This window comes from Cherax quadricarinatus, chromosome 22 (genome assembly GCF_038502225.1).
Source record: "Cherax quadricarinatus isolate ZL_2023a chromosome 22, ASM3850222v1, whole genome shotgun sequence".
NCBI lineage: Eukaryota > Metazoa > Arthropoda > Malacostraca > Decapoda > Parastacidae > Cherax > Cherax quadricarinatus.
The window spans coordinates 30,359,948-30,373,600 of NC_091313.1; the positions used below are offsets into that span (position 1 = coordinate 30,359,948).

Below are 13,653 nucleotides of genomic sequence, written 5' to 3' on the forward strand. Positions count from 1 at the left end.
GGGTATGCGCTAAAACACTAATCAGTAAATCCTGCAAGTGAACATTGAACATGCACTACGGTGTTTAGCTGTGAGCATGGCGTTTATTCTAGGAACGGCCCAAGACATCAAGTTACCTACCCACGTCCAGACAGTGGAAAAAGACTGTTTTACACGGACACGTACAGGGAATACTAGATGACTCCACTAGTTACACATCTCCAGCACATGAACCTCAAATCTCCAGCCCATGAACCTTAGCAGGTTCACCCGGGTCATCGGAAGAAAAAAAATCATTTTGTTAATGTATATGAAGCTTGTTTAGTAATGTAAATATGCTAACCATTTCGTAAACTTTCGGAAATAATTTAGAACCGAGGTAAACCCGCCTGTGTCCAACTATATTTCACCCTCAAGCTTCTCAAAGCAATATTCCCTCGTTTAATCTCAGTCTCCTTCTTTAGCTCAAACCTTCGTCGTTTTAGCCCACAGTTTCCTTGTGCTGAACCCAACGCAACTCCCCCCTCCCCAAAATCACGATTTTTCTCCAATTATCGACAAAATCGCTGGAGGTTACATATCGCTTCTGGTTGTGGCTGGATATCTCCTTTTGTGATCTTAAGAATTCATCTCCTGTTTCTATTCACCACCAGCTGCTTCTTATCATTATTTGAGGACCCACTTAATTGCACCAGTTCTAATTAATATTCATTTGCACGGAGAGACACTGTATGTGGAATAATTATTGCATGGATCTGCATACCCTTGTGTCCATTTGACCATCCAGCTGCTGTTGTTTATTCAGAATGGGCTCATTCTTTATTGTTACATTAATAATTATTTAAGAGCCATGGTGGCTTGAATATTTAGCTGCTGGTTTGTACTCGATAATCTGGAGTTTGCTTCATCACTCGCTTGTTCCGTGGGCGGTGGGCTTTGGTGTTTTAGAGACGGTCTCTGGTGTTGTTGAAGACTCGACTTCGTACCACCATCAATTCGAAGGGCTCTGTGAGCTATTTTGAATAAATACCACCTTCCATTCGAAGAGCTGTATGTGCTTTTTGGAGTAAAATTGCGTTCCGATGTGTTGTAGGTAAAAGTATGTTGCTGAATATTTGTGATTCATGTTTTCTCCTGGCTTAGAAAGACAGGTGAGCAATCACTAGGCTTAAGCCGATAGAAGAATTGGACCTGCCTCGCTTGGGCCAGTAGGCCTGCTGCAGTGTCCCTTCTTTATTATGTTCTTATGTTCTTACATATTTATTAGAAAACGTTTCGGTCCTGGAACCTTGATCACTTCTAATACATTGAGGCTACAAAGACATTATAGTCTTTTTAACCCATGTCAGAAGTGATCAGAAGTAATAAATACGTCCTAGTGATTGCTCACTTGTCTTTCTAAACCATTATGTCGGTATCTGATACCAACGTTTATACCAGGTGTTCTCCTGTACGTTCATGTCTTCGTGAACAACCCCCGTTGAACGATCTTCCTGAACACAAAGCATCAATCTGTGTAGAGCGTTCATATGAAAAAAAAATAACTTCACACAGCGAGATGTTTGCAGCAGTAAAAGGTTGTTCTGCTAACCTGGGTCTTCACTGTTGTCAGCAGCACGCCATCGTATCCCTGTTTAGCGACCAGTTCTTTTTTTTATTATTTTTAGCGATTGTTTCCCTCATTGTATCCCTGTTTAGCGACCTTTTTTTTATTTTTAGCGATTGTTTCCCTCGTATCCCTGTTTAGCGACCTTTTTTTTCTTTTTAGCGATTGTTTCCCTCATTGTATCCCTGTTTAGCGACCATTTTTTTTTATCTTTAGCGATTGTTTCCCTCATCGTATCCCTGTTTAGCGACCATTTGTCATCACCACATTTCATTGTTCGAGTCACTTTCAACGCACTTGACAGTTCATCGCTCGTGACGCGGGTATTAAATCTTTCTTTCCCGTGACTTCTCAACCTTCATCTGTCATAGCCACTCACACTCTTGTTTTTTTTTTTTTCAGCATCCTAGAGCTTCGGAAGGAGAAGTCGAGAGATGCAGCGCGATCCAGAAGAGGCAAAGAAAACTACGAATTCTACGAATTAGCGAAGGTACGTTCATTTTAATGTTGATGATAGGATAGCTGGTCAAACATACCATGGGAGGGGTTAGAATCCGCGATCAGAGTCTCAAAACTCCAGACCGTCGTGTTAGCCACTGGGCCACTATTCGCGGGTTCTAACCCCGCCCGTGGTATGGTTTGTTTGCAATCGTGTCATTACGATGTCGTGAGTCAGATAGTTGGTCAAGCTACATCTGTTGAAGATAATTGGTCAAAGTACGTTTGCTGTGATGCTGAAATGTCTTATAGATGTCAAGCTTTTAGTGATGTCGAAGGTATTGTAGTTGATCGTATGTATGCATATTCTAGTGTTAAATGTAATGTTAGTCAAGGTGCGTTGTAATTTTGAAGGTAATGTTGTATTTGGTATTATAAATGGTTAGCTAAGGTATGGTAATTGTAGTACTGAAGGTACGAGAGCTAGCCAAGGAGTCTGTTATTATTTTTAAAGTTAATTAGCCTAGGTATGAGTGTTGTGTTGATAAAGGTACGATAATTATTTTAGTCATTTGTTAATCTGATATTGTCCTGTATACAAGGCTCTGATTAATCTGTTTTCTGAAGCGAGTGTTTCTTGGTCACTGGAACTTTCAAGCAATATATCCTTCTCTCCAGGAGTCACAGTAGCTGGAGTGTATGGTACCTACTGAAAAATGTTGTTTCACAGTAGCTGGAGTGTATGAATGGTCCAAGTCGGACCGAAACGTCGTCGTAAGCTTCTCTCTTTTATGTGCGGGTTATTTGTGTATGGAGTGTATGGTACCTACTGAAAACTGTTGTATCACAGTAGCTGGAGTGTATGGTACCTACTGAAAACTGTTGTATCACAGTAGCTGGAGTGTATGGTACCTACTGAAAACTGTTGTATCACAGTAACTGGAGTGTATGGTACCTACTGAAAACTGTTGTATCACAGTAACTGGAGTGTATGGTACCTACTGAAAACTGTTTTATCACAGTAACTGGAGTGTATGGTACCTACTGAAAACTGTTGTATCACAGTAGCTGGAGTGTATGGTACCTACTGAAAAATGTTGTATCACAGTAACTGGAGTGTATGGTACCTACTGAAAACTGTTGTATCACAGTAGCTGGAGTGTATGGTACCTACTGAAAACTGTTGTATCACAGTAACTGGAGTGTATGGTACCTACTGAAAACTGTTGTATCACAGTAGCTGGAGTGTATGGTACCTACTGAAAACTGTTGTATCACAGTAGCTGGAGTGTATGGTACCTACTGAAAAATGTTGTATCACAGTAGCTGGAGTGTATGGTACCTACTGAAAACTGTTGTATCACAGTAGCTGGAGTGTATAGTACCTACTGAAAACTGTTGTATCACAGTAGCTGGAGTGTATAGTACCTACTGAAAACTGTTGTATCACAGTAACTGGAGTGTATGGTACCTACTGAAAACTGTTGTATCACAGTAACTGGAGTGTATAGTACCTACTGACAACTGTTGTATCACAGTAGCTGGAGTGTATGGTACCTACTGAAAAATGTTGTATCACAGTAACTGGAGTGTGTGGTACCTACTGAAAAATGTTGTATCACAGTAGCTGGAGTGTATGGTACCTACTGAAAAATGTTGTATCACAGTAACTGGAGTGTGTGGTACCTACTGAAAAATGTTGTATCACAGTAGCTGGAGTGTATGGTACCTACTGAAAAATGTTGTATCACAGTAACTGGAGTGTATGGTACCTACTGAAAAATGTTGTATCACCATTATAGCAAGAGCAGTTAAGTGTTTGTTAAATAACTTGCGGACTTGTACTCAGAAGCCCTAAACTTCAGGGTTTGATGATGACTTTTCATGGCTTTTCGTTTATAGGAATCATTTACATTGTATATTAAGCTGTTAGGTAAAAGGACACATGTGCAACTAATGGGACATTTTTATTGTGGTAACGTTTCGCTCTCCAGGAGCTTTGTCAAGCCGTAACGACTTTACAATCCTTGCCATGCCTCATACATAATACCATCCCTCATACATGTTTCTTCGTTATCCCAGCGTATCTGAAATGTTATATTTAATCATTTATGTTCCTTATAATTCAGCTGTTCCGTATTTTTTCACTCCCTGTGGTCACATTTTAGCATATTCTTTTTATTTTATTTATTTTTTTTTACGAAAGAACATAGTCCCACTTTTCAAGTGGGTTTAGGTAGTTCTTGAAAAAAAAGACATTTATGTCGCATGTTTGGGACAATATTGTATTATACAGGGTGTCTCAAAAGTCTCCATACGTAGCCAATATTTTTTTTCAGATACAATTTAAGAATGCTTTTATCAAAAGTAGAACGTATAGAAATAATTCCCATAATTTTTCTCGTGTATGCAAAGAAATGTAGAGGACAATAAGTAAATAGTTACATTTTGCTAAAGCTGCTAAAATTCCCCATGTCTGGCGACTTTTGGGACACCCTGTAGTTTCCTTTTCTCGGCAGTTCTAGTGGAATATTCATTGTTTCATCTTCTCTTTTCACGTCAGATGTTGCCGTTACCTCCAGCCATCACCTCCCAGCTGGACAAGGCTTCCATCATCCGCCTCACCATCTCCTACCTCAAACTACGAGAGTTCACATTACACGGGGATCCACCCTGGCCTCGCGACCACGTCTCAGCCAACAAAACACTTAAAGGTAGGTACACCGGAGGTCCTGTTTCTTCTGCTCGTGGGCTCGTCTGCATGTGGATTCGTCTGTCCGTGGGTTCGTCTGCCCGTGGGTTCGTTCTTTTCCACCCTCGGTCGTACACCTTGTTCCTTCGTTATCCGTGCAATAAGAGGTAGGGGGTAGGGGTGTCTGGAGCACTCGTTGCTTACTCTTCTCACAGGTGAGTGTTGGAGGGAACGCTAAACCCCTTAGGGGCTCTTATAGCTCTTGAGGAAATGGGGGACACTGAGAGTCAGTGAGGTTCACCCCCGCCAGTCACTGTCACTGATGGCAGGAAGCGGCGGGGGGCCCCGGAAATGGCACATGGCAGGTAGCAATGCTCCGCCGGCGGCAGGTGACAGGAATCCTGGGGATGGCAAGTGGCAGGAGCCCCGGTGGCAGCACATCTGGCCATCAACGACGGCACTAGCCAAGCAAAACAAGGCACCCCCGTAAGCCTATATTTATTCAATGACTCATTTCCACAATTCTCTCGCTTTTTCTCCAATTTCCCCTCCATTGAGATTCCCTGGACGCCGTATTAAATATTCCCTGATAAGGTGGAGCCTCTTCATGTCGCACGCTCCGAATGGGATTACCCAGCGGCCCCTAGTTGTTTTATCAAGGAATATCTTCAGCCATTTCCTCCAGAGGGTCGAGTTTGGCCTGCCCAGCGCCGCCACCTGTCACGACCCAAATAATCCCCTCTTCTCCCATTACATAAGGGTCAGTTTTCAATCGTAAAAAAAAAAATACATTTTTATGGGGATAATTTGGGAAAATTGTATAACTGGCTGGACAGTGGTCCTTTATTTCGCATTTTATTGTGTTCCCCCCGGGTTTTCTTTTTCCTCTGTGGGCAATTTTCTTGGCCGGGAATAAAAGTCTAACATCAGCAGTGATTGTGAGACGTATGACATAAGCTGATATCTGATTTACTGTCTCGATATGAGAGAGAGAGGAAGGAAGGATGGAAGGAAGGAACGCTGATCCTGTCTGGCCTCTGTCTGTCCTGTTTACTCAACAAATCCCCCATTTGTCCCCAGATCCATACATTATCCTATTTTTTATTTTTTTTTCCCAAGTCCCTCGGATCTGTGCTGGCCTGGCCACTGTGTATGCAGAAAGTTGATGGATAAGGTTATTCTTTTATCCTGTGACAGCTGTGAGGAGTGAGGGAGGAATGGAGAGGGAAGAGAGGGGAGAAGGTGCGGAGGATGAGAGGCGGTGGATGGAAAGAGAGGGAGAAAAATGGAGATGGAAGGTGTACATTTTTACGCTTTTCTGCGAAACGGTTAACCCCTGTGGGCTATTCACCACAAGGAGTGGTGGAGGCTCGATCCTCCGTCCTTTACTGTAGTCCAATTTGAATCATTACGTTTAGGGATAATCTGGAGATAGTTTTACAGCTAAAATCTACAACTTAATCAAAGAAATTTAAATCTGTCTAAGCGCACAGGTCCTGAAATAGGAAAAAGACTACATTAATTTCCCTATAGAATTAACATATCTGTTACTACAACACAGATGGATATGTTGCAACCAAATTGACATTTATGTTACAAACCTGACCTTTATTTTGTTACAAAACTGACGATGACATTGCTGCTAGAATGACATACATATTTATAAAGAAACAATAGTGATGTTTTTACAGAACTGTCACTGACTTTCTAAACAACTCACATAAACGCTGTTATAGCACCGACATCAATATAGTCATGGAATTTGACAGACGAAATCAGTTGGTGATACAGCCAGCATTTTCTTGATAAAATAAGAGTTACGAAGTAAGTTATATATAGCAGTAAGAGCACTGAATATTTCTGTCTGCATCTGAGAGCCTCGGATATAAGAAGAAATACATTTTGTGATTGTTTTTTTTTTTTGGTCCATATATTTTGTGTATTCTGTGTTCCGGTGTCATATTTCGTTTTGTTCTTGAAACCTTGACCCAAACCAAGTCAAAATGGGGAATTTAAGGTCTAATAAGATGGGTATTTTTCATTTGGGCTTGAAAGTGATGCCATCGTCAGTCGAACATGCGGTACTCTTCTTATCGTTTGTTTTATTTTTCCTCATATGAGCCAGCGCTTTTGTTCAGTATTTATTAAAATCTTGTGTTTGGATTTAAAGCTATGTTTGACATAGTTGTCTTAAAAATATATGAATGGAGGAATAATGCAACAGGCCTGCTGGTCTATGTTAAGCTGATCCTTTTCAGATTCAACCCATTCGTCGGACTGTCGACTCCCATTTCCTTGCTTTTGCTCAGCAACTTTCTGGAGAGGCTGTTCTGTTCTAGGTTGATTTCCGTCTTTTATATACTACTACTACTACTACTATTACTACTACTATTATCAATCTATAAACACCACTACCAGTGCCTATAATCACAACTACCTATCAGTACCACTATTACAACTTATTACCCCCAAACTACCACCAATACCTTAACCTATCCCCCCACTACCATCATCCGCAGAAGACGAACATCAAACAGGATCCGTAATTTCCTCCTAAGTGTGTCTGCCTGGTGTCTGTGGTGTGGCCTGGTGGCTAAAGCTCCCGCTTCACACACGGAGGGCCCGGGTTCGATTCCCGGCGGGTGGAAACATTTCTACACGTTTCCTTACACCTGTTGTCCTGTTCATCTAGCAGCATATAGGTACTTGGGTGTTAGTCGACTGGTGTGGGTCGCATCCTGGGGGACAAGATTAAGGACCCCAATGGAAATAAGTTAAACAGTCCTCGATGACGCACTGACTTTCTTGGGTTATCCTGGGTGGCTAACCCTCCGGGATTAAAAATCCGAACGAAATCTTATCTTATCACTCTACCCAACCCGGTTCATCCCACCCAAACGCACCATACCTAAGCCACCCACGACCCGTACCCATTACACTTCCCCTTCTCCCATTTTCACCCACCCACACACAACCATTTCCGTTTCGTACTAAAGGCCTGCTGGCCCATACTAGGCAGGTCCTTTACAATTCATCCCACTAACAAAACATTTACCCAACCCAATTTTCAATGCTACCCAAGAAATAAGCTCTGATGTGAAAGTCCCACTCAAATCCAACCCTTCCCACTCATGTACTTATCCAACCTAGATTTGAAACTACCCAAAGTCCTAGCCTCAATAACCCAACTAGGTAGACTGTTCCACTCATCAACTACCCTATTTCCAAACCAATACTTTCCTATGTCCTTTCTAAATCTAAACTTATCTAATTTAAATCCATTACTGCGGGTTCTCTCTTGGAGAGACATCCTCAAGACCTTATTAATATCCCCTTTATTAATACCTATCTTCCACTTATACACTTCGATCAGGTCTCCCCTCATTCTTCGTCTAACAAGTGAATGTAACTTAAGAGTCTTCAATCTTTCTTCATAAGGAAGATTTCTGATGCTATGTATTAATTTAGTCATCCTACGCTGAATGTTTTCTAACGAATTTATGTCCATTTTGTAATACGGAGACCAGAACTGAGCTGCATAATCAAGGTGAGGCCTTACTAATGATGTATAAAGCTGCAGTATGACCTCTGGACTTCTGTTGCTTACACTTCTTGATATAAATCCCAGTAATCTATTTGCCTTATTACGTACGCTTAGGCATTGCTGTCTTGGTTTAAGGTTGCTGCTCACCATAACCCCCAAGTCCTTTTCGCAATCTGTATGGCTAAGTTCTACATCATTTAATTTATAAGTACTAGGGTTATGGGCACTCCCAAGCTTCAGAACCTTGCACTTATCTACATTGAACTGCATCTGCCACTTTTCTGACCAAGAATAGAGTTTGTTTAAGTCCTCCTGAAGTTCCCTAACATCTACGTTTGAATCAATTATCCTACCTATCTTTGTGTCATCGGCGAATTTGCTCATATCACTAGTAATTCCCTCATCAAGATCATTGATATATATTATAAACAACAACGGACCCAAGACTGATCCCTGTGGAACGCCACTTGTTACAGATCCCCACTCGGATTTAACCCCATTTATGGACACTCTCTGCTTCCTGTCAGTGAGCCATGACTCGATCCACGAGAGCACTTTTCCCCCAATGCCATGGGCTGCCACTTTCTTTAACAGTCTATGGTGCGGAACTCTATCAAAAGCCTTACTAAAATCTAAGTAAATAATATCAAATTCTTTATTGTGGTCAACAGCCTCAAAAGCTTTACTGAAGAAAGTTAATAAATTAGTTAGACAAGACCGGCCTCTTGTGAATCCATGCTGAGTATCATTAATCAAGCTATGCTTATCGAGATGGCTTCTTATAATCTCAGCTATAATTGACTCTAGTAATTTGCCTACAATTGAGGTCAGGCTTATTGGGCGGTAATTTGACGGTAACGACTTGTCCCCTGTTTTAAAAATAGGAGTTACATTAGCCATCTTCCACATATCAGACACTACACCTGTTTGAAGAGATAAATTAAAAATATTAGTTAATGGTTCACAGAGTTCCATTTTGCATTCCTTAAGAACCCTTGAAAAAACCTCATCAGGACCCGGCGACTTATTTTGCTTCAGTCTGTCTATCTGCCTCACAACCATCTCACTAGTGACTGTGATGTTACATAATTTATCTTCTTCTAGCCCACTGTAAAAATTAATTACTGGAATATTGTTAGTGTCTTCCTGTGTAAAAACTGAGAGAAAATAATTATTTAAAATCAAGCACATTTCATTCTCATTGTCAGTAAGGTGCCCATAGTTATTTTTAAGGGGACCTATCTTATCTCTAACTTTTGTTCTATAGACCTGGAAAAAACTTTTTGGGTTAGTTTTAGAATCCCTAGCAACTTTAATTTCATAGTCCCTTTTAGCTTTTCTTATCCCCTTTTTAATGTCCCTCTTAATGTCAATATACTGATTCATAAGATGACCCTCACCTCTTTTGATACGCCTATAAATTCCTTTCTTATGCCCTAGTAGATATTTGAGCCTATTATTCATCCATTTTGGGTCATTTCTATTTGATCTAATTTCTTTATATGGGATAAACGCTCTTTGAGCAGCATGTATAGTGTTCAGAAAACTGTCATATTGATAGCTCTCTTCGTTACCCCAGTCAACAGATGATAAGTGTTCTTTAAGCCCATCGTAATCTGCTAAGCGAAAATCTGGGACTGTTACTGAGTTATCGCTACTATCGTACTTCCATTCAATGCTAAATGTAATTGATTTGTGGTCGCTAGCACCCAGTTCCTCTGAAATTTCTAAATTATTAACAAGGGATTCATTGTTTGCCATAACTAAGTCAAGCAGGTTATTTCCCCTTGTAGGTTCTGTCACAAACTGCTTCAAAAAACAATCCTGAAATACTTCTAAGAAGTCGTACGATTCTAAATTCCCAGTCAAGAAATTCCAATCAACATGACTAAAGTTAAAGTCTCCTAGAATTACTACATTATCGTGCCTTGTGGCCTTAACAATTTCCTCCCATAGTAGTTTCCCTTGGTCCCTATCTAAGTTAGGGGGACGGTATATCACTCCTAAAATCAGTTTTTCATGCCCCTCTGAAAATTCTATCCAAACAGACTCTGTATGTGTTACTTCAGACTTAATACCCGTTTTTATGCAACAGTTCAAGCGATCTCGGACGTACAATGCCACCCCACCCCCCCCTCCCAATACTTCTATCTTCTTGGAACAATTTAAAACCCTGAATATGACATTCCGCAGGCATGTCCCGACTTTTTGAATTAAACCACGTCTCAGTTAAGGCAAATACATCAATGTTACCTACACTAGCAACTAATCTCAACTCGTCCATCTTATTCCTAGCACTACGGCAATTAGCATAATAAACATTGAAAGACTCTCCTTTCTCTTTACCCTTCCTGCTCATTTCTATTTTTCTACTAAACCTATTACCGTCTTTATCACCCAAGGTCCCTGGCTTTTCAATATCTATCTCGTTCTTATTATTACTAGTTCCCCTAGAACTCGTAATATTACTACACTGGGACTTCACTGTTTTCCTGCCAAAACCCATACCACTAACTATTCCTAGTTTAAAGTCCTAACTGCTCCCTCCACTGCAGTTGCCAGTGCTCCCACCCCACACCTAGATAAGTGAACCCCATCCCTAGCATACATGTCATTTCTGCCATAGAAGAGGTCCCAGTTGTCAATGAATGTTACCGCATTTTCCTTACAGTATTTGTCCAGCCAGCAATTGACACCAATTGCCCTGGACAACCATTCACTTCCAACTCCCCTCCTTGGCAAAATACCACATATGAGAGGGTTCCCACCCTTACTTCTAATTATTTCTATTGCTGACCTATACCTGCTAATCAGGTCCTCACTCCTACGTCTGCCAACATCGTTGCCTCCAGCACTGAGACAGACAATAGGATTGCTCCCATTACCTCTCATAATGTCATCCAGACGGCTAACAATATCCTCCATCCCAGCCCCAGGAAAGCAAACTCTCTGTCTCCTACTCCTGTCCTTCAAGCAGAACGCCCTATCCATATACCTAACTTGGCTATCCCCAACAACAACAATATTCTTACCTTCCTTAATGTCTTTCGTCGTGTCGTTCCCAGTAGTCAACTCACATTCGTCGGGTAGCACTGAGAATGTATTGGATGTTTCCACAACAGTTTCCACGGCAGTCTCTTTCTTCTTCATCGTTTCTACCTTTCCATTCGTCTTCTTGATCGTCAACTTCTTTCCCTGCTGTCCAGCCACTGACCAGTTTCCCTTCTTGACCTGAGGACTCAAAACAGGAGGACTACTACGAATCTTCTTGTTCTCCTCGGTCAATCGCCGAATTTCCAAATTCGCCAACCTCAATTCTTCCTTAAGCTGTTGGTAAAGTTGCTCGATGGAGGGCATCTTGCTTCAATTCTAGAGAGCGCGCAAACAGGTCTTCACAGAGCCAAGTACACGTCAACACTGCGTGTCGCAACTGCACAGATGTCCCAGTGTCGCACCTGCACAGATGTCCCAGTGTAGCACCTGCACAGATGTCCCAGTGTAGCACCTGCACAGACATCCCAGTGTAGCACCTGCACAGACATCCCAGTGTAGCACCTGCACAGATGTCCCAGTGTCGCACCTGCACAGATGTCCCAGTGTCGCACCTGCACAGATGTCCCAGTGTCGCAACTGCACAGATGTCCCAGTGTCGCAACTGCACAGATGTCGCAGTGTCGCAACTGCACAGATGTCCCAGTGTCGCACCTGCACAGATGTCGCAGTGTCGCAACTGCACAGATGTCCCAGTGTCGCAACTGCACAGATGTCCCAGTGTCGCAACTGCACAGATGTCCTAGTGTCGCAACTGCACAGATGTCCCAGTGTCGCAACTGCACAGATGTCCTAGTGTCGCAACTGCACAGATGTCCCAGTGTCGCACCTGCACAGATGTCCCAGTGTCGCAACTGCACAGATGTCCCAGTGTCGCAACTGCACAGATGTCCCAGTGTCGCAACTGCACAGATGTCCCAGTGTCGCAACTGCACAGATGTCCCAGTGTCGCAACTGCACAGATGTCCCAGTGTCGCAACTGCACAGATGTCCCAGTGTCGCACCTGCACAGATGTCGCAGTGTCGCAACTGCACAGATGTCCCAGTGTCGCACCTGCACAGATGTCCCAGTGTCGCAACTGCACAGATGTCCCAGTGTCGCAACTGCACAGATGTCCCAGTGTCGCAACTGCACAGATGTCCCAGTGTCGCAACTGCACAGATGTCCCAGTGTCGCAACTGCACAGATGTCCCAGTGTCGCAACTGCACAGATGTCCCAGTGTCGCAACTGCACAGATGTCCCAGTGTAGCACCTGCACAGATGTCCCAGTGTAGCACCTGCACAGATGTCCCAGTGTAGCACCTGCACAGATGTCCCAGTGTCGCACCTGCACAGATGTCCCAGTGTCGCACCTGCACAGATGTCCCAGTGTCGCACCTGCACAGATGTCCCAGTGTCGCAACTGCACAGATGTCCCAGTGTCGCAACTGCACAGATGTCCCAGTGTCGCAACTGCACAGATGTCCCAGTGTAGCACCTGCACAGATGTCCCAGTGTCGCACCTGCACAGATGTCCCAGTGTCGCAACTGCACAGATGTCCCAGTGTCGCACCTGCACAGATGTCCCAGTGTCGCACCTGCACAGATGTCCCAGTGTCGCACCTGCACAGATGTCCCAGTGTCGCACCTGCACAGATGTCCCAGTGTCGCACCTGCACAGATGTCCCAGTGTCGCACCTGCACAGATGTCCCAGTGTAGCACCTGCACAGATGTCCCAGTGTAGCACCTGCACAGATGTCCCAGTGTCGCACCTGCACAGATGTCCCAGTGTCGCACCTGCACAGATGTCTCATGGGCTGCGTCTCGTCCTTTGGAAAAAAAAAGAGAAATTTCCTTCCTGAAACTGACTGTCAAGTATTATGCTTCATCCTCTGAGTTCTTTTGAGTGTTGTTGTTAATGTTTGTCGTCGTGACTTAAGGATGGTTCGAAACCGACCTAAACGTCGTCTAGTGTTTCCTCTCCAAATTGTGTTGGTTAACTGTGAGTGTTTGGTTCATTGTATTCATTGATGCGCCGTCGGTTTAGTGTTACTTCTGAAGAATTTGCCACAGTAAAAATATTTTTATTGAAAATTGGGATGATAATGACGGGGAATAATAATAATAATGATAATTTTTATTCTACAAGTACCTGATACAGCTATTACAGACCTAGCTAACATTATTGGCATACTATATATAAAACCCTTGGTTATGCAGAGTACTTAGGGAAACTTGGGTTAATCTTGTTTCCCAGGATGCGACCCACAACAGTCTGCTAACACCTAAGTACCTACTTACTGTTAGGTGAACAGTGGCAGCAGGTATATGGAAACATATCCAACGTTTTCCCGTGCCGGA

The 13,653-nt window shown here is 42.8% G+C and overlaps 1 protein-coding gene across 4 annotated transcripts in view; it reads left to right on the top strand.

The window, feature by feature from the left end:
* Positions 1–1,961: 1,961 nt before the first annotated feature.
* Positions 1,962–13,653, top strand: part of trh (PAS domain-containing protein trachealess) — a 119,184-nt gene continuing 107,492 nt past the window's right edge. For all 4 annotated transcript variants that reach the window (XM_070087623.1, XM_070087624.1, XM_070087625.1 and 1 more), the window contains exons 1-2: positions 1,962–2,075; positions 4,587–4,737. In XM_070087623.1, the coding sequence (XP_069943724.1) occupies positions 4,587–4,737 (151 nt within the window). In that variant the 5' untranslated portion in view covers positions 1,962–2,075. The remainder of the gene's footprint in view (positions 2,076–4,586; positions 4,738–13,653) is intronic.